General features: G+C 39.4%; 1 protein-coding gene across 7 annotated transcripts in view; it reads left to right on the top strand.

Moving 5' to 3' along the window:
• LOC144001088 (signal-induced proliferation-associated 1-like protein 2) overlaps positions 1 to 22,113 on the top strand; it is a 97,437-nt gene that overhangs the window by 70,879 nt on the left and 4,445 nt on the right. The window contains exons 13-20 of one of the 7 annotated variants that reach the window (XM_077495073.1): positions 42 to 130; positions 2,471 to 2,844; positions 7,070 to 7,345; positions 8,007 to 8,060; positions 10,932 to 11,070; positions 15,705 to 15,924; positions 18,003 to 18,134; positions 20,839 to 20,968. In XM_077495073.1, coding sequence (XP_077351199.1) covers positions 42 to 130; positions 2,471 to 2,844; positions 7,070 to 7,345; positions 8,007 to 8,060; positions 10,932 to 11,070; positions 15,705 to 15,924; positions 18,003 to 18,134; positions 20,839 to 20,968 — 1,414 coding nt within the window. The remainder of the gene's footprint in view (positions 1 to 41; positions 131 to 2,470; positions 2,845 to 7,069; positions 7,346 to 8,006; positions 8,061 to 10,931; positions 11,071 to 15,704; positions 15,925 to 18,002; positions 18,135 to 20,838; positions 20,969 to 22,113) is intronic. The other 6 variants (XM_077495074.1, XM_077495077.1, XM_077495078.1 and 3 more) reach the window with 6 other exon arrangements.

The following is a 22,113-nucleotide window of genomic DNA, read 5'->3' on the forward strand; positions in this document are numbered from 1 at the left end:
TGACAATTATGCCTACTTTTTATTTTATGTGTGATCTGCAGAGGCCAAGTGGCACATACCCGCCACCAAGATCCTGAACCCTCTGAAGCAGCGAGAAGGAAGCAAAGACTCCCCGAACAAGCTATCAAGGGTAAAAATTCAAATCTACAGTTATAGCCACTTCAGACCCGCATTCTTTTTGCTGGGCAAAATTGATTTCTTTTTGTTGAACTGACTGATACAATTCACTACTGCACTCTCTTAAAAAAAAAAAAAAAAAAAAAAAAAAATCTCCTCCTCGCCCTCTTTTTTTCTATTTGGTTCCATGCCCCTAGTTACATAGGTGTTTCAACCCTGATAATTCAAATGCAAAACATTTTGGAACACAGTGTACTTGTTTGTCTGTGTGTGCATGTGAGAGGAAGATTAAAAGTTAAAACTAAACTTATAAGCCTATATGAAACATTTTTAACATGAACTTCATGCAAATCAACTTGCCATTGGGATTGGTTAAGATTCAATCACGAACCAGAAGTGTAGAAATCACCCAAATTTTGCGTTTTATTGGTTTAGCCACGCAAATATGTCATGTCCACTGCAACCACCTATGAGTCTGAAGGGGTTAAACCGGGACAGTTCCGTTTTTGAGACTTGTGTCCCGATGCTTCCGTGTTTAACTCATTCACTGCCTTTGACAAGTATACTTGTCAATTTTATTTTTTAGAGTGGGGATAATCTGACGATGCTCCACAGTAAATGTTAAACTTGGAATCAACTTTACTGATTCCCAACCACTGGTAGATGACATCATTGCCCCATTTTATACGAAATAAACAAAGTTTCAGAGTCCATGGGAGAAATGGCTGTAATTTGGCAAACCTACAATTTTCTACTGTCAATTAAAAAAGAACAGGACAAGGAAAAAAGTAAGGAGTCTTCTGTCATTTGGTAGATTCGGTTTATATATAATTATTGAATGTAATATCACATAGGTATTAAAAATTTGGACATTTTCTAAAATGGCTGGCAGTGAATGAGTTGAATCATGGGAAACGTAGTCAGACCAAATGCGAGCTGAGCGTTTCTGGCGCCACATTTCCAGTTATACTGTTGGATATGAAGACACGATAAACATGGTTTTGCAAAAAAAAAAAAAAAAAGTGCTTCCATTCGACGTGAGAGGCAAAAGAAAGCAAGTGTGTACTGTACTGACTCACTGGTGTTTGTCAGTTGACTCGAGGTGCGTTCAGTGACCACTCAGTAGGACATCCCGAAAACATCCATAGAAATACTCATTCAATGCACCAAATAGCAATGACGAGTACATGGATTGGAAATATTTTATAATTTATTTGATGCACCGAAATCAGAACAGCCGTATGTCAACTCAAGTTGCAGGTGCAGGGGATATAATTTTTTTCAGGGTTAACAACATTGCCACAATACCAGAGCGAGCAAACAAAGTTGAATAATGGTTGTTTATTAATTGTTTAGTGCTGTTGAACTGTTAACCAAGATGGCATTGGCTTAAAAATAAATAAATAAATAAATAAATAAATTTGTGATAAATACAAGTAGTTCCTGGTGAGAATTTATGCGATTCACTTTTCACGGTCTCGCAGTTTCGCAGATTTTTTTTTGTATGCAATTTTGCTTACATTTTTTTTTTTTTTTTTTTTTACAGTAATGTACCTATTTTATAAAATTTATGAAGGTTTGAACATTTATTGAACATTTAAACAAAAGAGAAATATGAGAATATGTAAATCATTGATGAGAAAAGTGTATAAACTGTGTGGTGAGGGGTTTTAGAGCCTTAAAACATTTATAATAAATGTAAAACAGAAAGTTAACTACTTCGCGGATTTCATTTATTGCAGCGGAAAATGAGGGAACACTGTATTTGATTTTCAGCTCTAGTGTTAGTATAGTGTTAAGACTCGATTGCCAGATTTAGCCAGAAACAAGTGTTTTGTTTTGTTTTTTACTTTCTTAAAAAAAACAATATTTTCCCCAATGTGCTCACCATCATTTTGGAAAAAAAAAAAAAAGAGCATCGTAGCTCTTTTTGATGTAATATGGTGTGATTACATCATGAATAATTGAATTTGGCCCCATGACTTTGCAGTCTTTAAGAAGCAAATTGAACAAAACATCATGGGTCATGTTCTCTTTTTAGTTTAAAAATATTCACAAATTACATTTAGCCTCTTGTACTAGTCATCTAAATAAATTATATGACTGATTTAAGCTGAGTTGTGGTTAAGTTGAAGTTAAAGTACTTTAAATTAAGTTTCAACATTATACACCCCAACTAGGACTACTTCCAGGGAACAAGACTGATTTTTTATTTTATTTTTTTATTTTTTCTGGAGAACTCGGACAAAGACAGCAGGAAAAAGTAAAATCCTTGGTGCCAGTAATCCATTTTAAAACACCTGTAAAAACGCTTTAACCTTACCTAATGCACTGTCCATTTGTGACTCTCTAGATGGGCGATAAGAACTCGAGCCACTCAAGTAGCAACACTCTGTCGAGCAACGCCTCCAGCAACAGCGATGACAAACATTTTGGCTCGGGAGACTTGATGGACCCGGAGATGTTGGGCCTCACTTACATCAAAGGGGCCTCCACGGACAGCGGCATCGACACCAATCCCTGCATGCTTCCTGGCGCTCGGGTGTTGATGCAGAGCAGGGCGGGGGAGCAGGGACACCCGTGGGTGTCGGAGCACCACGAAGACGGGGCATCCGAAGAGGAGCACGGCAAACCGTACCTGCCGCACGGTTACGCTTCTGCCTTAATGGCCAGCAATGTGACAGAGGGAAGCATCGGAGACCTGAGCGAGATCTCGTCACATTCGAGGTATCACACGTGCAGTTGTGATTATTGTTTTTAAATGTGCTGTTTTTTTCTTTCTGTTGTTTTTTTCCAGCATCTCACCGTGTCTAGGTGAAGTGACAACGTTTTGTTCTATGGACATTTTAAGAGAAAACAGAAATATACACTTTGCAAATATCAATTTGTCAGTAGGTGGCAGGTTAGGCTGTTCGTTCATTTGTAATAATTGAATAGCACTGTGAACAGTGTGAAGTGTACTCCTGCCACACTCGCGCTAAAATGAGCGGAAAATGTCGCCATTCAAATTGATACCTTCAACTTGTTTGAATTCTCACAAAAACGAGGCTGTCATCAGGACGCCAGCCCGTAAAGATGCATTTGAAATCATTAATGAATGACAAATGTGCCTCAATGCAGGTAACGAGAATGCTGTTGAATTGTTTGATGATCATGAATGAGAATCACATGAAAGACACTATTCATAGTAACCAGATCTTAAAAAAAAAAAAAAAAAAAAAAAAAAACAGAACAGGTGCATATGGGGGAGTTATGTGAAGAAAAATATACATTTTCAATAGCCATTTTTTTTATTTAAATTGTCCAAATCCTCTGATTTCAGCATATCAACAGTAATTGTTCACTGATTTTTGTAGTCTTTCATGAAAGCAGATGATTTTCTTCTGTGTTTAATCAAAATGAAACATTTTCAAACATGTTTTTTTTTAAATCACTATACGAATACAAAGTCCGAAATAAACATAAATCAATGGCTAATAAACATTAATCAGGGGAAAATGCTTTTGTAATACTTTTGCAAAATTCAAATGAATCAGATTTTTCGATTAATCGGCTGAATAATCGATAGATTAGTCGATTCCAAAAATATTCAGTTATGACAGCACTAATTTCAAAGATGTTTGAAGTTACAGGAACTGTGGTGAGTAATACAGGCTGGGCAATATCGCTAAATAGTGTGTCATGATAATATTTTATATCAATCGATATTAGTGTTGTTCTGATAGCACTTTTTGCCTTCCGATACCCAGCTGTGTACCGATACGATGCCAATTGAAGAAACGTGTTTTTTTGTTGTTTTGATTCTAAAGAATTAGATACTTTCTTAGATGTAAGATCATTACTATCTTGATCAGGCACTGCTTAAAAACCTTTGTGAAACAGGAAATGCATGCACCGAACACCTGTGATCACACATCAGTGAGTGTTCAAATTTCTATACTAGTATTAGTAAATGGCATCAGCCCGTTATTTGTTAGTACTCACCGATACTGATGTCAGCATTTTCATGCAGTATCGGGCCCCCTCCCACACTAGTCGATATTTGTAATTATCAAATTTAAAAAAAATAGGACAGAATTCTGGAGTCAGAGTTTGCTTCCTCATATTTTTCTATTGAACATTTCATCGAATATAATACATATTGATATTGAATTATTGCCCCACTCGTAGTAATACGCGAGAAAAGTGGAACATGAGCTTTCTGTTGCAGAGCCAACACTATAAAGTGGCACCATGTTGTCGTTATACTGAACATTAAATAACTCCTTAGTCATATATAAATAACTTGAAAATGCCTGGTTGCAGACAACCGCAATGTTTCCCACTGGAAATCGTCTCTGATTTCATACACCAGTGAAGAAAAACACAACCAGCCTTTTGATTCCTGTTCGCCCATTTAATAAAAACAGTTATTACAGTATACAGGGAGTTCCAAAATGGTTGACCCCATTCTAAATGCCCATATCTCGGAAATTACTTGATGGATCTTAATGAAACTAAATACACTTTATGCTGAAGGTCACAAGTTTTATTGGTTAAATTTACAAAGAAAAGTACAAATATTTGTTGGTTCTATGACAGATTTTTATAAATGTTCAATATGAGCGCAGAGTCGGTATTTGAGCCAAAAAGGCCCCTTTTCTTGAAATTTTTGGTGCCAAGTCCTAATTTGTTTTGTAGTCGGTGCCTTCTTTGCAAAATTTGTGACGAAGGCACGCTGCACTGTCTTCGGCGACTGAGGTCGAGCACACTCTTAACACGCAAAATGCCTTTTCTTTTGAAATGAACGGCATTTCTTAACCTGAAAAGATAGAAATGCCAAACCTTACACACAAAAACTTGAAACGTTTCTACACAAGCTGTGAAAATTTGAGGTCATTCCAACGAAAATTGCCAAAATTATCAGCCTACGAAATGGGGTCAACCATTTTGGAACACCCTGTATGTTTGTCAAAATAGAAGGTGACATTCCTATGGACTATCAAATGTATCGTTATGTAATAATCGTAATATAATTTGGATGATGGCATATCTTATCCTCCTGACTAATTTAGTCAGTCAATTGTAATTGTTGTGCACTGCTTGGTCCAACTTGGCCAGTTTGAAGTCATCCTACAACAAAGACGGGTTTATTTAACACTCATTCATTGGCCTAAATTTGATTTTAGGAAGCCCAGGAACGAAAGTGGACTTTTTCTTTATCTCTGCTGTGTGGTTTATTTCGAGTCTTTCATGTTATTGATTTGACCACTGAGATAAAACGCACCGACTGATTCCTCATTATACGGTTCGCCGCACAATCCCGTGTTGCATTCACACGTGTAGTGCATCGCCACCCATGACTCTCGGTCTGACTCAACCAGCTGTGTTGAGGATTGTTGGTGGCGCTGTTGTCAGGCTGGAGCAACATGGGGGAGGGCTTCATCACATTCCTGTTCCGAGTGCCCCTTACCAGACTGCTGCCCATCTGGGAAAGAGGAGGGGTGTGAAGGAGACTTGTCTAGCACCGACTGCTCACAGTCGCTATGTGATAGTCTCATGTTTTTTATGGCACACAAGACATGATCATGTTTGCATAAATTTGCTCAAATTCATCATGGTTGTGGGAACTATCACAACTCTTCTATCCGGAATAGCATTTAGCATAAGAGACTAGTCCGTATCATGCTTTCCATCTTTTTCATGTAATTGATTTTGACCATTCGAACCAACAGTGCAGCAGCAGGGGTGTGGCCCAGATGGTCATGAATATGCAAGTAGAGAGTAAACACCGGATAATGCCAACTTGAAGTTTGAAGTTGACCAGGAAATTACACACAAAGATTTAGATGGAATCGTAGTTCACTCGTCATATTATTAAATTAAAATTATCAATTGATTGTATTAATTAATTAATTTAATTACAATTTTGTTTTTTACTCGTTATATTATTTGCATCATATCTTTAGAAGAAAAGATGTCACAGTTGGTGATATAACAGTAGACTTTTTTTTTTTTTTTAATATTTGTCATATATTGTCTTATAGCTGAGTGTCATTCTGTCATCTCATGTTTATTTATTTATGCCTACATATTTTTTGCCTGCCTTTAACCTTATAAAGCCTGAACCATGAAATCATGAGAAAAAATTCTGATTCCTTATAAATTATTTATTGGTCCTTTTGAATGAACAAACAAAAACAAAACAAAACAAAAATTTGAAAATCAACCTCCACATATGACTTTTGATTTGTGTCATATTTGATACATGCAGTCACAATGCTTTAAATTTGTACATTCATAACTGTCAAAAATATAATAATAACCAGACATGTCAAACATATTAGTATTTACAACGATCAGAAAGAACATTTCCTATTAGGGGTGTACGATATTGGAAAATCATGCGATATGCGATATAGTTGCTGAATATAGTGATATCAATATTATTGGAATATTTAACATGTACCTCAAGAAATGACATTTTTATTATCTAATGAAATAATTATATTTTTTATGCAGCAAAAAAAAGTAAACTCAACACATTCTTAGTTGATTAATTGTAATGACTTCTCAATAATATTCAGCTATTGGATTTTGGTGCACATTTTAGATAGTGGTTGACTGGTCAAATTCAGATAAAAGCATAAAAATCCATATGAAACTTATTGCATGCCTTTGCGATATCCATATTGCATGGGCCAATTTAGCGATATTGATATTTTTTCGATATATTGTGCAGCCCAATTTCCTACTATTAATACTGCCCTCTAATGGATTATCCATGCAATGCATGAGTCCGATCATATACATCAGGGTTTTAATGTGGAAAAAAAATATTATAGTCGTGAAATAGAGGGCTCAAAATGTCTTATTTAATATGATACGGTTGGCTTTATAGGGTTAATCAATTCATGCATGATCAACCTTTGAGTTGCATTATTTGCTTTCTTTTGCTTTGCTTCTTGGTCAGTGGCTCACATCACTCTGGCAGCCCGTTGGCGCGTGGTGCCAGATATTGTATGTCGGCCGACTCCACCAAGGTGTACACCATCCCTCAGACCAGCAGCTCAGGTGTCGAGCCCGAGCCCGGGCCAGGACCCGATTGTGGCCTGGATCCCAGCTCGGAGGCTTGTGGACAGACACGCGCTCAGCCAGATGGCAATCTCCCAGTGAAGACAACTGATAATGATGATGATGATGATCACAGTCGCAGCAATGAGGAACCTCGCAACATGTCAGAGTGTGGGTGAGTGTGTTTGTGAACAAGATGGAGAAAGAACTGTGATTTTTGCACGAGAATAATTGGTCACAGTCAACTTTTACGACGTATCTGCCAGACCAATTCTAATACAAGCGCCCCCCCTCTGTGTCGTGGCCCAGTGTGCATAAAGTCAGCCTGATTGAGGCAGACAGCTACAGAATAAATACGCTCAATGAAGCCGCCGACTTAATACGCTTGGCACATGTCACTTGTGGTTATTGATCGTTTCCGAGAAGGCGGATCTCGTGAGGATGCCAAGCAGAGATCCACACGCTGCTATGGGATGGCAAATACAGAGATCGATTTGAGACCTGCCAGGGCAAAACTTTGCCCCAGACTTTAAATAATTTCATTTACTGTGTACAATTTGGTTTTTAAGAGCTCTGTGATTGATCACATGCGCTGAAGTCATCTTCCGCAGACTTATGAAAAACCCCCCTAATTCGGTTATCCTCCCCATTGGATTGTTTATTTATTTTACCTTACATAAGCCTGTCTCATGATGAATGGTGTAATATTTTTCCCGATATTGTTCTAACATAATGAAGTTTCTCTTGACCTGCTCTAACACGAGTCGGCGTTTGTAATGGTGCCTTCTAACTCCGCCTTTTTTCCCCCTCCTCTTCCACTCACTCCTTCTTTCCAGAGGAGCTGAGAGCTTGTTAGCACTCCTTCTCAAAATGCTGTCTGAGCGTGCAAGGTACACAATCAGTGGAAATCAACCCTCCGGCCCGAGCTGTGAACCATTGTGACCCTCCCCCATACACACACTCCCCTCCCGTTTCCCTGACTGCCGCATCACTCCCTCAAGATGGTCGCTTGCTATAAGTGGAGGTTAATGACTTGTGCATCTGTGGCTGTGACATTTCTACTGGATCTCTGCAGAGTAATGTTAAAGTGCACTACTGCTCACCCAAAAAGTCCTTGCGTCCGCCTCCGAGCCAATACACTGTGAGGTTCCAGCTGAATAACAATAATGTTGCGGTTTGTTTGCTAGGTTAGCTTATTATTAACACTGCAGTCGATTGTTATTATTTTACAGAGTAACCAGCGGGAGCAGATGTTTTACTCGAAGCTAAAATTAATGCGTTTGTAGTTATCCTACAGCAAAGTTGTGCCCAAAACAATTACCATTATGTATAATACGCACAAGTGTATAATACCCCCTACTCCCCCCAAAAAATAATCCCCTTAAAATCTTGCACTTGTGTATAATACGGCCCCCTGACATCCTTTATTATACTGGCCACCATTTTTTATTTTTTTGCCAAATTTAGCCTGATTAGTCCAAAAAATGTCAATTTCGTTAATTTTGGAGATAATATTTGTGACAGACAATTGAGTGATAATTCATTTTGGGATATCAAAATTTCTTGTCATTTATTCTCTGTTAAAAGTGAAACAAAATGTTATTTTACTGCTAATATTGCCTAATTTTCTGAAATTTTGCCTAATTTTCACATGAATTATGATTTGCATAATACTGTCCGTGATAACAATTGCCGTGTTTCACAATATTCCATCAACAATTGAAAACTACTGTATGGACATGTTTGAAAGATACAACCTCAAATTTGTAGCATAAAAATAAAACTAATGTCCAAATGTTCCAATTTTTAGCACTTTTGTTAAAAACATTGAATATCGCAAAAACTGAAGCCAACTCATAAAATTTGCAGATTCAGCGACATTAAATTACCCTAAAGCAATCAAAACTTTCTTAGCGCCACCATGTTTGTTGACCTGTGTCAGCAGAGTGGGGGAAAAAAAAAAAAATATATATATATATATATATATATATATATATATATATATATATGAATAAATATAGGACTGTCTCAGAAAATTAGAATATTGTGATAAAGTCCTTTATTTTCTGTAATGCAATTAAATGAGCAGAAATGTCATACATTCGGGATTCATTACAGATCAATTGAAATATAGCAAGCCTTTTATTATTTTAATATTGCTGATTATGGCTTACAGCTTAAACAAAACTCAAGTATCCTATCTCAAAATATTAGAATATTTCCTCAGACCAAGTAAAAAAAAAGCCATAATCAGCAATATTAAAACAATAAAAGGCTTGCAATATTTCAGTTGATTTGTAATGGATCCAGAATGTATGGCATTTTTGCTTATTTAATTGCATTGCAGAAAATAAAGGACTTTATCACAATATTCTAATTTTCTGAGACAGTCCTGTACATATTCAATACATACCAATAAAGTGTAAATGCTTTTAAATCAAGGTTTAAAACTGTTGTTTTCCCATACCAAATAATAAGTCGTTCAAAGCATTTTTAAAATTATGCTTTCTCAAACGGCCAACTGGGTTTCATTTCTAGATAATCTTTTTTTTTTTTTTTTTTTTTTTTTTTTTTTTTTTTTTTTTTTTTTTACTTCAATATAAACTGCAAGCTACCTTCATCTCTAGAAAAATTAGTAAGTGGCCACTAAACACTTGCAAAAGCCACCGTTTAAAATAATGTCAGCATAATTAAATATTTTTTTAGTTTATTAGTAATTGAAGGTGTTTTCAGGATGTTGTTAGCTTGATGCAAGCAAAGTTACTTGAAAAAATTTAAATCAGCCGTAACGCTGTGACACGCCGTCAGGAACAACTTCAAAATAAAAGCATCCTATGACACTATGCATTTAGAAAGATTAAATTTTTGAGTTCTGTTGTGGATAGCATGAACAATTATTGCTACTGCTGGCTTGACTAGTTATATCAATGGTGTACATATGATTGATTTTCTTATAAATGAGGTACTTTGTAGCACATGAATTTGTAACATTAAATATCATGTTGGAATGAAAGTGCCTTTTTAAACATTGACAACAAAATAACTTTTTATACAGTAGCCATATGTATGTTTGTGATAGTGATAGATCAATGTTTACAATCCACAGGACTAACCATACAAGATGGTTCTAGTGTAAACGTATAGCCCAAAGAATTGCATAATCCTTGAGTGATCGGTGTGGTGTGAATAATCTCCCACTGTGCAACTCTTAACACGCGTGTCTACGTGTAAGCATTGCAGCCAGGCGCGTGTTGTAAATTTCTCACTGTAGCCATCTAACACTGCCAAGAGCAGTGCTGACACGGTGTCATCCTCACTGGCTGCTCACTTAAGCTGACTTCCCCGAATAGGTCACTCACATCCGAGTGCTCGCTCGAAAAAGCATTTGAATGTCCTCAACCGCCCACAAACCTAAACATGCCACCTCTTCTGAATCCTGCAGCTTTTATGTCTTCCTCCAGTGGAGTCCAATATTTTTGCACATCTTTATAGATATCATTCATTTGCAAATCCGTTTTTTTTCCCCCTCCCCTTCCTCCCTCTCACAGTGCTTGGCTGTGTTCTTCACACTTTCCGGCTCTGCTCCTTCACACACTGTTGAAGCCTGATGTTGGCATGCCAAATCAGATCCACCCGAGTTGCCTTGTGTGATACTGACATACTTTCTTCAATAGCTGAACCCGGGCCTCCCCTGCCAGGACGTGGCTTGCATGACCCCTCTGATGAGCTCTGCTGTTGTGTGCCCTCTGCCTCGTCTTTAGGCAGCTGTATGCACAGGAGGCCGCCTGCCGCCTCAAGGCCGCCGAGCGGGATGGAAAATCATTACAGAGACTTTCAAAGGAGGAATACCTGAAAAGGATGCTGCCCGACAGTCCGCCAGGAGAAGGCAGGGGTCAAAAGGTGAGGCCACCAACTAGCCTTACTATATCTTGCATGTGTGTGCAAATGGAAGCTGTTAAACTTTAACATGAGTAAACACAGCATTGTAAGGATCAAGCACCGATATGAGCAAACACCCCTTAGGCTATTTCCCTGGATTCAAAGCTTGAACCAGAGCAGATAACCTCAAACCACCAAGACAAGAAAAAAAGTAGAGCAAACATCTGCGGCTACGTCTCCTCTCTCTCAACATCAGAGCCTTTATCTGGGGTTGCTATTGACAGGTAAATTCAATTTATAACCGAGCCTGAGTCTGCTCTATTGGGACATTATGGATTAATGGCGCGGAATGGAATGATGTTTGCTGTTGCTGGGTCCTACAGACTCTATTAATTGCATCATCCGCGCCACTCCCTCCCGCTGTCCTCCATCTATTATCTTCCTGGAAGGGACCCTAGAGATGCACAAATGGGTTATTTTTGGACGGCGCTCAATTCTTGTACAAAATGCACTTCCTCTTGTGAGAGGAGGAAGACACAGCCGTGTCCTTGCGCGCTGATTACTTTGTCACATTTTCGCACACTCGCCTTTCACTGTAAAATGGATCTTTTCTGTTGTAAAATGAACACGGATGTGTGTTGGTTGCTCTTTGTCATTTCCTTTCGCTTCGTGTCTAAGAAGAGCTCAATAACAAACCCGAAGAAGTGCAGTGAGTTTAGATTGTAAGCCTTTGTTTGCTCACATCCTCTTCCTGATAACATGTGGGAAAGCAATCTGGGAGGGAGATGAAGAAGGCACTGCGGGGAGGACCAAAATTGCCAAACTTAAAAATAAATAAATAAATGACTAAGAGTGAGAATAAAAACAGATATAAAAAAAATGTACATATTCAAAAAATAAATAGAAATGGAAATAAAAATAACAAAATATATATCCCCAAATAAATAAATAATTAAAAATAAAAATAAAGACAAAACGAGATTCAAAAATTAAAATAAATATAAAAAATAAATACATTAAAAAAAAAAAAAAAAAAAAATAAATAAACAAATAAATAGAATTAAATATCAATCTCACATTTATTTATTTCATGCTGCAGATGCTCTTTCAGCAGGTCAAAATGTTATTCAGATGAGGGGGCGGTCCTAAGCATGTCTTGGGTTTGGCTCCACTGTTGCAAACTGCCTATAAGCGGGTTGGCAAGGAAGAAAGAACAAGGTTTCACCCGTTTGCATGGAAATCCTTGTTCGCCGACCTGCTCACTCGACCATTGAAAGGCAGTTTGCAAGCGGCGGCGTCCAACCCAAGACACGCTTAGGACCGCCCTCTCATTTGCATAACGTTTCAACCTGACAGTGCGTCTGCAGCATGAACAAAATAAATGTGAGAGCGAGCAGAGCGTTTTTATTTATTGATTGATATTTAATTCTGTTTATATTTTTGTATTTATTTCGACATTTATTTTTATATTTATTTTTAGAATCTCGTTTTTTTTATTTTTTGCATTTATTTTTACTTGTATTTATTTATTTATGGCTATTGTTTTTATTTCCATTTATTTATTTTTTGTATTTAATTTAAAATTCTATTTTTTATATTCGTTTTTATTTTCACTTTTAATGATTATTTATTTATTTATAATTTGGGCAGTTTTGGTCCTCCATAGCACTGAGCCAGATGCCCAAACGACTGTATATAAACCATGTAATCCTAATGAATACATACGGCTCTTTTGTTGAGGGTGACTGTTTTCAATCATCAGCTGGCACGTGAAAGAGTCACTTTACAGTAATGACAATGTTGGAAAAACCATTGAATCGTTTCTAATTTAACACAATGTGACGTGACGGGGCCTCTATGTAATCAAGGAGAGTAATACAGTAAAGGTTAACGCATGTGTCACTTCCGGTGGCCACCCGATGCCATTCTTCGTGTGGGTGAGCAGGTGCTGAAAGATTTTCTTTGGCAGCCACGATGTCCGCCGGGACGTCCCTTCCACAGACAGGCTGGCTATTGTACGTCTGACGTAAAGGAAAGGCCGTTTGCAGCTTTTTCTACCACACGGCTCCTCTTGTGGGAAAGAAAACTGGCAACTGAATAGGTGGTTATCCGTCACATCCTCCCAAGCGGCATGTCAAAGAGTTCCATATGCCGTTTGTTGGCTTTATCCATTGAGGAAAAAGTCAGATAAATCTGGGGGGAAATAGGTGGATGTGTTAGTGAGGCTGATAAGAGCATGCGCTAAAAAAATCATCATAGCCTAAACCGGCCATGGAATGTTTAGCTGTGATGACAACCATTGGAAAAATCTTAAAATGTTATGTTCAAGATATTTTCTATATGGTGTCTCCTGGAGGTTCATGTTTTATTCTGTACATTTGGACAGCACACAACCTTGTTAAAGGGGAAGTGAAACTAAAACATTTTCTTTACAATAATACAGTGGTCTCCAAACTACGGCCCGGGGGCCATTTGCGGCCCGCCATACATTTTTTGGCGGTCCGCGGCAAATACTAAAAATAATTTTTCAATGCTGTTTAAAAAAAAAAAAAAAAAAAAAAAAAAAAAGAGGGTGGATTAAACATTTCTAGCTACGCAAAGACAAATTTGCAGCTAATAATTCAGTTTCAGAAATAAAAATAGTTTCATCCACTTGTTGCTTAGTGTCAAGGTCCAGTTTGTGAAAACATCACATTAAATTAATGGTTCTTAAGTGTGGTCAGTTTACTACCGATTGTTCTTGTTGTGGTTCAGCATGTCAAGTTGGGATTCAGCTACTGCTCAGTGGAGAGGCGTATCTATTATAGTGGCACACAGGGGTCACTATTTGCCTTGTGACTGTTAGCAGTTTTCAGTAAGTAACTGTGCATTATATCAACCATTTATAATTGCTTCCTTTTACCATGTTTAACTCATTCACTGCCATTGACGGAAAAAGACGTCAAATGATGAATTTTTTGCTGGTCTGGCAATGAATGTGTTAATAACTAACTTTAAAAAAAAATCGAATTGACCCTTGGAGCTTTCTATTTTTCTGTATGTGCCCCTCAGAGGAAAAAGTTTGGACACCTCTGCAATAATATGTTCTATGCAGCCTCCATAGTATAAACACAGTATTCTGATTATTATTGTGTTTGTGGAATATGAATTAAACAGCAAAATCCATCTCGGGGGCGGCCATTTTGCCACTGAAAACGACATCACAGTTGCTCAGGAAACGACCACAGCTCACCTGTTTTCTGATTTTACTCATGTGACATTTGCAAGCTGAGCCGTGATTGGTCGTTACCTCAGTGGCAAAATAGACGCCCCCTGAGATGGATAAAAACTGGTAGATTTTGCTGCTTTATTCATATTCCACAAATGAAATATTATTCAAAATACTGTCTTTAGGCTAGTAGGGCTGCATAAAACATATTTTAAATAAAATTCACAAGTTAAAGCATCTGAGAGCTTCTAATTACGCAGCATGTGTACACACTTGAATTCCACTGTATCTTGACTTTAAAGATGTACTAGCTGTTTGTTAGCGTCGTACTGTGGGATTCGCGGCAGCATCTTTGAAATCAAGATGGCTGGGGTGTTGGCTTGTGTGGTCGCAAGTCAGTGATGGTTACAGTCAAGACGCCGTAGGCCGACATTTACCCATCTGGCTGACAGCCCTGCATATCATTAGTGGCTACTTCTGATGCCTCTCCAGCAATATTTATGTAAGCTAAACAGGGCAATGACGGATTGGGTTGCGCTGCGTGGTTTTGCGTGTTTCAAGAGGAGATCCCTGTCAAAATTCTGGCCACGGCCTTGAAACTCTGTATGTATGTGGAATAGTGCTTCACGAGCAGAAATTCCCTCAGGAGGAAAATGCTTTTCCAACTCTCCTACCGTAGTTGTTCCTAACCTTGTATGGTGACCGCAGCTCTGGCCACTGAGTCCATTCTCAGTCTATTGTGGCGAGCACACACACAAAGCAGTTTGCACAGTAGATGCCTTCTAGAAGGAAGTATGCACTCGGCTTAGTAAAATGGTGATTTAGTAGACTGCACTATTGACAGTACCATGATTAAAAAACCTTTGTCAGGAGCATCTCAGTATTTTGCTCAAGGATATTTCAACATGTTCAGCAAGGGGATCGAACCCACAACCTCAGGGAACCAGATATGACCACTGATGCGCACTCCCTCTGCTGCTTATAATTTTAGATCTCATGAAATGTAAACTTGGTAGTGCTGATGCTTCAGCAGAGGCAGCATCCATAAGCCCAATTTTTTGCTTTGTGTATTCACCCTCTGCGATTGGCTGGCAACCAGTCCAGGGTTTACCTGACGTACTGCCCAAAGCCAGCTGAGATAGGCTCAGGTAGAATTATAGGTAGAATTTTGACATTCGGAGCTAAAAAAAATAGTTAGCCATTGATAATTGTAAAATATAGAACAATGACCCTTTTAACTGGATGTTGACTTTAGTTATATTCTATGAAGGAGCTCCGATATGTGTACTATACTGTACTACTTTCTAATAAGAATTCTTGTTGATTCCTGATGTTGTTGCCTCTGTTATCTCCTTAACCACCCACTGTTGATTAAAGCACAAAGCGCTTTTTTAGATTCTCGTTGACTCCCTTTTGATAAGTTGTTCTTTTTCTTTGTTCCACCCAGCTGTCCGTGACAGGAAGTCTGTCGCCGCGTCATTCCCTGTACCGGACGTTATCGGACGAGAGTGTATGTAGCAACCGCAAGGGCTCATCGTACGCCAGCTCCCACAGCTCCATGCTGGACCAAGCCATGCCGAACGACATCCTGTTCAGCACCACGCCACCGTACCACTGCACGCTGCCCCCTCGCATGATCCACAACCAGCCGCAATCCAACCTGAGGAGTAAGTGCGAGTTTGGTAGATTGATTCATTAAATGTAAAATGGCAAAGTATTGTACATAATTGTACGGCTTTATGCAAGCAAATCAACTTATTCAAATGCTTGTTTTCAATAGCGAGACTTGGCTCCAGATGAGAGTCCGCGTATAGATACTTGTTTGAAGAGCTACTTGTATCAAAACAATTTCACTGGCCCCACCACTTGAACAAAACTCCTTGGCATCGCCAGCTAATTGGAAGTGTGTGTTAGGCGGCGCGTTGCTGACAAGAAGCTCGCCGCGCCGTCTCCGCCGAGTCGACACCTGTCACTGCTGGCTAGTTTTGCCACGGCGTCCTATGAATATGTATTAGTTAAAAGTGTGATGTGTCCTGCTTGCACCACTGCGGGTCTTTAAAGCTCAGCTCCGACGTGACGTGAACATGTCCATGTTTCCAGTTTGTGTCAGTCGCGATGCTTCATTCACTCATCCGTCACTGTCTGCTTCCCCTCTCTGTCCCTCATGTCTCATTTCCACATTATCCCTCAGTCGTCTCTGGCTGCCGCCGCTAGACTGAAAACAGCTTTTGAGGGGGATGCTTGGCTCCTTAGCCTCGTCTAGCTGTCATCCTGATGGATTCCTGATTGTTTTGAAGGGTGGTTGAGAACAGCGGCTCTCGTTTTTGTTTTTTTTCCATTGTGAAACAGGCCAATTTAGTAAGATACGAATCCCTCAAACTGCTGGTTAAATAGAACGGAAGCATCAGCTCAAGCTCTGTCTTTCTATGTGCTTCCCATCTCACGCTTCTCAAAATGGCTCTTTGGAATGATGGACCTGTTGATTGCAGTGGATATTTTTTTTTTAGAGGCTCGGTTGAAACAGTTGCAGGGAAGGCGATATTGATTGAAACATGAGACATTCACTATGACAGGTTATTTATCGCCTCTCGCAGTGTTTTGCAATTGATATGCAGAGAAATTGGTTTTATGTCAATCCACACAATGGTGCGCCGTCTTTGTCTGTAAAGGGATTACACCACGGTATTCCACAGTTAATTATGGGCAAATAATGATTAAATCTTAACATTTGACACCATGACGATGTAATTTTTTATGACATATTGCTATGTAGATGCAAAAGTAAAAGGTCAAAGTAAAACCCCGCCTCTCCCCGTGTGGTTGCCGCGCCCCCGGAAAGCCGCTGCAGCCTGCTGCCTGACCTCAGCGTTTGGCCGCGCAAGCCATCAATTCTTCAATAAACATTTGAAACAAAACATCTTGCTGAAAGAAATCATGGAAGAGTGGAAGAAGAGAGGAAAGCCTGAGCAGGTCATGAACCGGGTACCTGCTGATTACAGGGCTGTCACACTAACCACTACACTATTCATTCAGCTAGGTTCATTAGCACAAAGGTTTTACTTGTAGTTTACAAAAGTGTCAGCCAGATCAGATTTTAAGACGGCCAGTTGTCATTGCACTTTGGCATTGCAAATGTGAAGGATAATAGATTGTTTTGAATTCATTTGGACAGAATATTTACTCATAAAGGCTACTTTTGTCACTATCCCATAGAGGTCTCAGAGAAAGTGGGCGTGCATTTAGAAGGCAGAGGCGGTGTGAGGGTGGGTCCACACCTAATGACGTCAAAAAGTGCCAAGAGCTCGTTTTCTCAGGTTGGAAGGGGCTGGCGCTTGGAGAGCAGAATGACCTAGAATTTCTCATAGAGGGGCGACTGGAGGAAATCACCACTTCGGTGATGTTTTTGGTGAGGAATTAGCATTTTACCATGGCTAAAAGCTCCAAAAAGTAGATTTTTCACGTTGCTGTCCCTTTAAAGTTACTTTGCAGTTTGAGGCATTCAGAGTCAATATCGACTTAAAAGCTAGATTTTAAATGAGCTGTTTAACTAAGCATTTTTTTAAAGTTGGCTGCTGTGGGTACATATCCTATTGAAGTGAGATTCCAACTATTACCCGCCCTTATGCCCACCCCTCCCCTAACCCTTCACATATGCCCTGTTGCAAATCGATGGGCAACTCCAAAATGAGCCCTCAACTCAGCACCAGGCCGAGACACTGATCTGGGCACCCGCCTGTCTCTGCAGATGATTTTTGGTTCTCTGACGGCTTCTTGGCAGACAGGTCCAAGTTCAGCGACCCGGGCCTCATGCCCCTCCCAGACACTGCCACAGGCCTGGACTGGTCTCACCTGGTTGACGCAGCAAAAGCCTTTGAAGGTAACCTGCCTTCCTCAAGCTGCTAGCGCCCCCTAGACACCACCCGCCTTTCCTCTTTGCCGCTTAGCCTTATATGTTTGTTTGTCTGCAGCCCGCAAGAACTTTCTCTCTTGCATGTGTAGGTTTAGAATAGTTTACTTCTTCCCGTCTCTCCCAAATGTTCATCGAGGCGACCTTTGGGAATTGTTAGGTTTTTACCCTCTGCTCTGAGCCTCATTCTGATTCCTGTCAAGCGAGTTCACTTGGAAATGGAGCCTATTTTTGACACTGTAAGCCCAACACTGCACTGCTCGCTAAGTAATCAGCCTTCAGGTGGATTTTGGACTTCTTTTTTTTTTTTTTTTCTTCACAGCCTGGTAGTTTCATGGAAATTGGTTGCACGTTTTTTGTCTCTGCCAAGACCAAAAATAGTGCTACTATATATGTTGGTAGTCTCCTTCCTCACAGAAAAATGGCTTTTATAATGCATTAAGCAGAGCACCATTTGCAAACGTTATATTAAAGTTTGAAAAAAAGGACAACATTATTAATACTGATACTGTTCCACTCCTATTCTCGAGGTGCTTGTTATGTGTATTAAAACTTGTCAACTTGAACAAATAAAAAGAATATGCATCTCTCTCAAATGGAAATGATGTATCCTGAGGTGGGCGTGTCAGTAAATTTTGACAGTCAATCATTCATCATCGTCAGTCCATCATTATTTTAAGCCGAATCAAACTGTAATCAGTCGTCCGTCACTGCTGTTTTAGGACCGACTCTTCTTCTTCTTCTTTTTTTCTTTTTCTTCTTTTTCTTCTTTTTCTTCTTTTTCTTCTTTTTTTTCTTTTTTTTCTTTTTCTTCTTTTTCTTCTTTTTCTTCTTCTTCTTTTTTTTCTTCTTCTTTTTCTTCTTCTTCTCCTCCTCCCTGCTCTTCTTCTCCTTCTTCAACTACTACTTACTACGCCACATGTATTCTCAAGCAGGGTATCTACTCCTGCAAAATGTCTGTCTGTCCGTCCAAGCAATTGTCTGTCCCAAACCCAAAGTAATGTTTACAAAATATTATTGAAATAATTTCACCAACATTTAACAGAAAACCATAACCATTAAGGTTTATATGCATATAAATACATACATAAAATATTACACTCAAGCAAATACTGTAGATTTGTGTAGTCACAGCAAAGTAAAGTAAGATCATCTACACTAAATTCGTCTGGTTCCGCCTCCAATCACACCCTGCTGCCAGTCTCGGCTGAGCTCGTCCTGAAAATAGGAGCACAAGATGACGACTTGACTTGACTTGACATATGTAGTTAATGCAGTCTTCTCTAAGCAATCCCTGTAAACAAACACACACAAGACATAAGCACATGTTTTGAAACGGGCGCCTGAAAACAAAAGCGGGACGCCGGGACATTGGAGAAATCCGCTGGGACTCGGGACCTAAGGCTCAAAACCGAGACTGTCCCAGAGAGCACTTTAATTGGATTGAAGATATGATGACACGCACCATCATTTTCTCATGGTCAGCAACATCATGTTCTTTTTTTTTTTTTTTTTTTTTTTCTTTTATGATCCTGCTTTCAGAGTATTTCCCATTTGTCACAGAAACGCGCGCATGCCTGAACTCCCTCTGACCCCGAGTCCACGAAACGGGCAATGTAGCATGTGAACTACTCGTTTGTCATAATTAATAAGAACTCCTGATTCGGATTCCTCACTGATACATTTTCTGCTGCATTGCCCTGCAGCAGAGCATTTAAGTGGAATAGAAACAGGGCGAATGCTGCAGAGTGTGACAGGCAGCCCGACCGGACGAAAACGATGGCGTGTACAAATTGACGCTTGTTGCTGGAGCAGAACGTGACTCGAGGCTCTTGTTGTACTCGGTTTGTACGCGTATGTCCATTTAACCACCACTGCTCACTTGGAACCTGAGACGCTCGCGCAGAGCAGATGCACTACACGTTACTACATTTTAACAAAAATTGCAATTGCCTCAGTTCACAAATGATTATTGCACACTGTAATATTTCTTTTCCGGTGAAATCTAATAGCTACTGTTTGTTTACTCAAGTCGTACGCTACATCTTCCAAAACACACAAACTTCTTTTCAGTGTCTTTAATCTTTCAAACACATACGCCGAATATGAAGAAAATATTCATTCATATGTAAATGAAAACTTGGTGTCCTTTTCCTGGCTCGTCTGAGCATCCACCTCCAGACTCAATTAGCTTTTTGTCTCCGAGTGGATTAGTGTTACATTAAAGAAAGGCTTTTTCTTAATCTCTCCTGTGAATATGCAGATTCCCCCTATCTTGTGTCTCACACCATGAGCGCAGGACAGAGAGGATGCTTACTCAAGAAAAGAGCATTATGCCGCCAAAACGGAGCAGTCCCAAGCATAACATGCTAAATTTGGCTTTTCCACTGGGATTTGAGGAAGCTTAAGGGCCTGATACGGGAAAAGAAGCATGCCTGATTCCTCTCAGCCCATTAAGAAGCAAACAGCTGCCAGAGGAAAACTCTGAGAGGGGTGGGGGTGAACTCAACGCTCTGTTTACCACCTTGTTCCATATTGTCTGCCTCCATCGCTCTGTGGGAGAGCAAGAGAGTCCCTTTTTTTTCATATCCTCTTCATATTTGGCTTGAATGATGTGATGTGCTTTTTATAGATGAACATTCTAACCGAAAGATGTCACCTATTGTGTCTGTAGACCAGCGTGTGGCGTCTTTCTGCACCATGACGGATATGCAGCGAGCCGAAGCACTGGAGCTATCTCGAGAGCTGACCAGACGGGTTGTGGAGGCGGAAGGGGCGGCGCTGGATGCAGAGTACGTACCGACGTGAGCATACTGTTGTATATGTGTAAATGACTTCATCTCATTTACAACCAATACTACATATATATAGTACTATATATAATGTATTCCAGTATAGTTTTCACAAACGGTACCCTGCCTATTGTTCACTTTTATGTCTGCAAAAATAGATCGAATTGTTTACAAAATATTTGTCTCTTTGTTGTCACTGCCCTGTTCATAGTGTTGCTATTATATTTTATTTTTAACTATTTGTTTATGGGTGTATGTACAGGCCTTGTTTGTTTGTTGGGCTGCTGTTTTCATCCAATGTATTTACAGTAGGGATGTAACAATATTGTGATATCGCGATATTAACTTTTACTCCCACACGTTATCAAAAAAGCACCCCCACAATGCCAGCCGATTACGATCATTCATCAGATTCCGTCACGTTTCGTTAGAATTCTATACACCGGCAGCCCATTGAAAAGAGACACAATGCTGCCATCTGCTGGCCATAGTTAGTGGGTGTTTTTGATTCCACCACCCATTGACGAGGCAGCGTTGCACTTAGACGTTGCTCTGACAATTTATTTAAAAAAAAAAATTTTTAAAACGTAGATGACGTCATTTAACGTTTACATACAACGGCATACATCGCGATTTTACTAATCGTTATTAAACGTTTTTGGCGGTCAAAGAGTTAAAACCGCTACAATATCGTCATGTCACGATATTAAAAGCAGTAAAAAAAAAAAAAAAAGTCAAGTTGGATTCCATTTGTGCAGTTTTAGCACCCTCTGGTGGCTATTTTTTTTTGTTTTTTTGTTTTTTAGTGCAGTTTAATTTTCATAAGGCATGTTTTGGCCCTTCTGTGTTTCAAATCCATATCATATTGTGATAATATCGTATCGTGATGTTGGGATATCCTTACATCCCTAATTTACAGTAGTTCCTCTCTTTCGTGGTCAACCCTTCCAAAAACTGCAAAAAGTGACAATCCTAAAGCTTTTATATCCCACTGAGGTGGCAAACATTTGCGATGCAAGCGAATGTTGATTTCGCGTGAAGGCTCGTTCAAGGTTGTAGCATTTCCAAAAAAAAGTCTTCATGGCTCCCTTAATGCTTGTCTAAACAGTGTTAATTGTCTTTCTTTGAACATCTTCAACATTTCCTTGCAACAAGAA

This window comes from Festucalex cinctus, chromosome 14, assembly GCF_051991245.1.
Source record: "Festucalex cinctus isolate MCC-2025b chromosome 14, RoL_Fcin_1.0, whole genome shotgun sequence".
Taxonomy (NCBI): domain Eukaryota; kingdom Metazoa; phylum Chordata; class Actinopteri; order Syngnathiformes; family Syngnathidae; genus Festucalex; species Festucalex cinctus.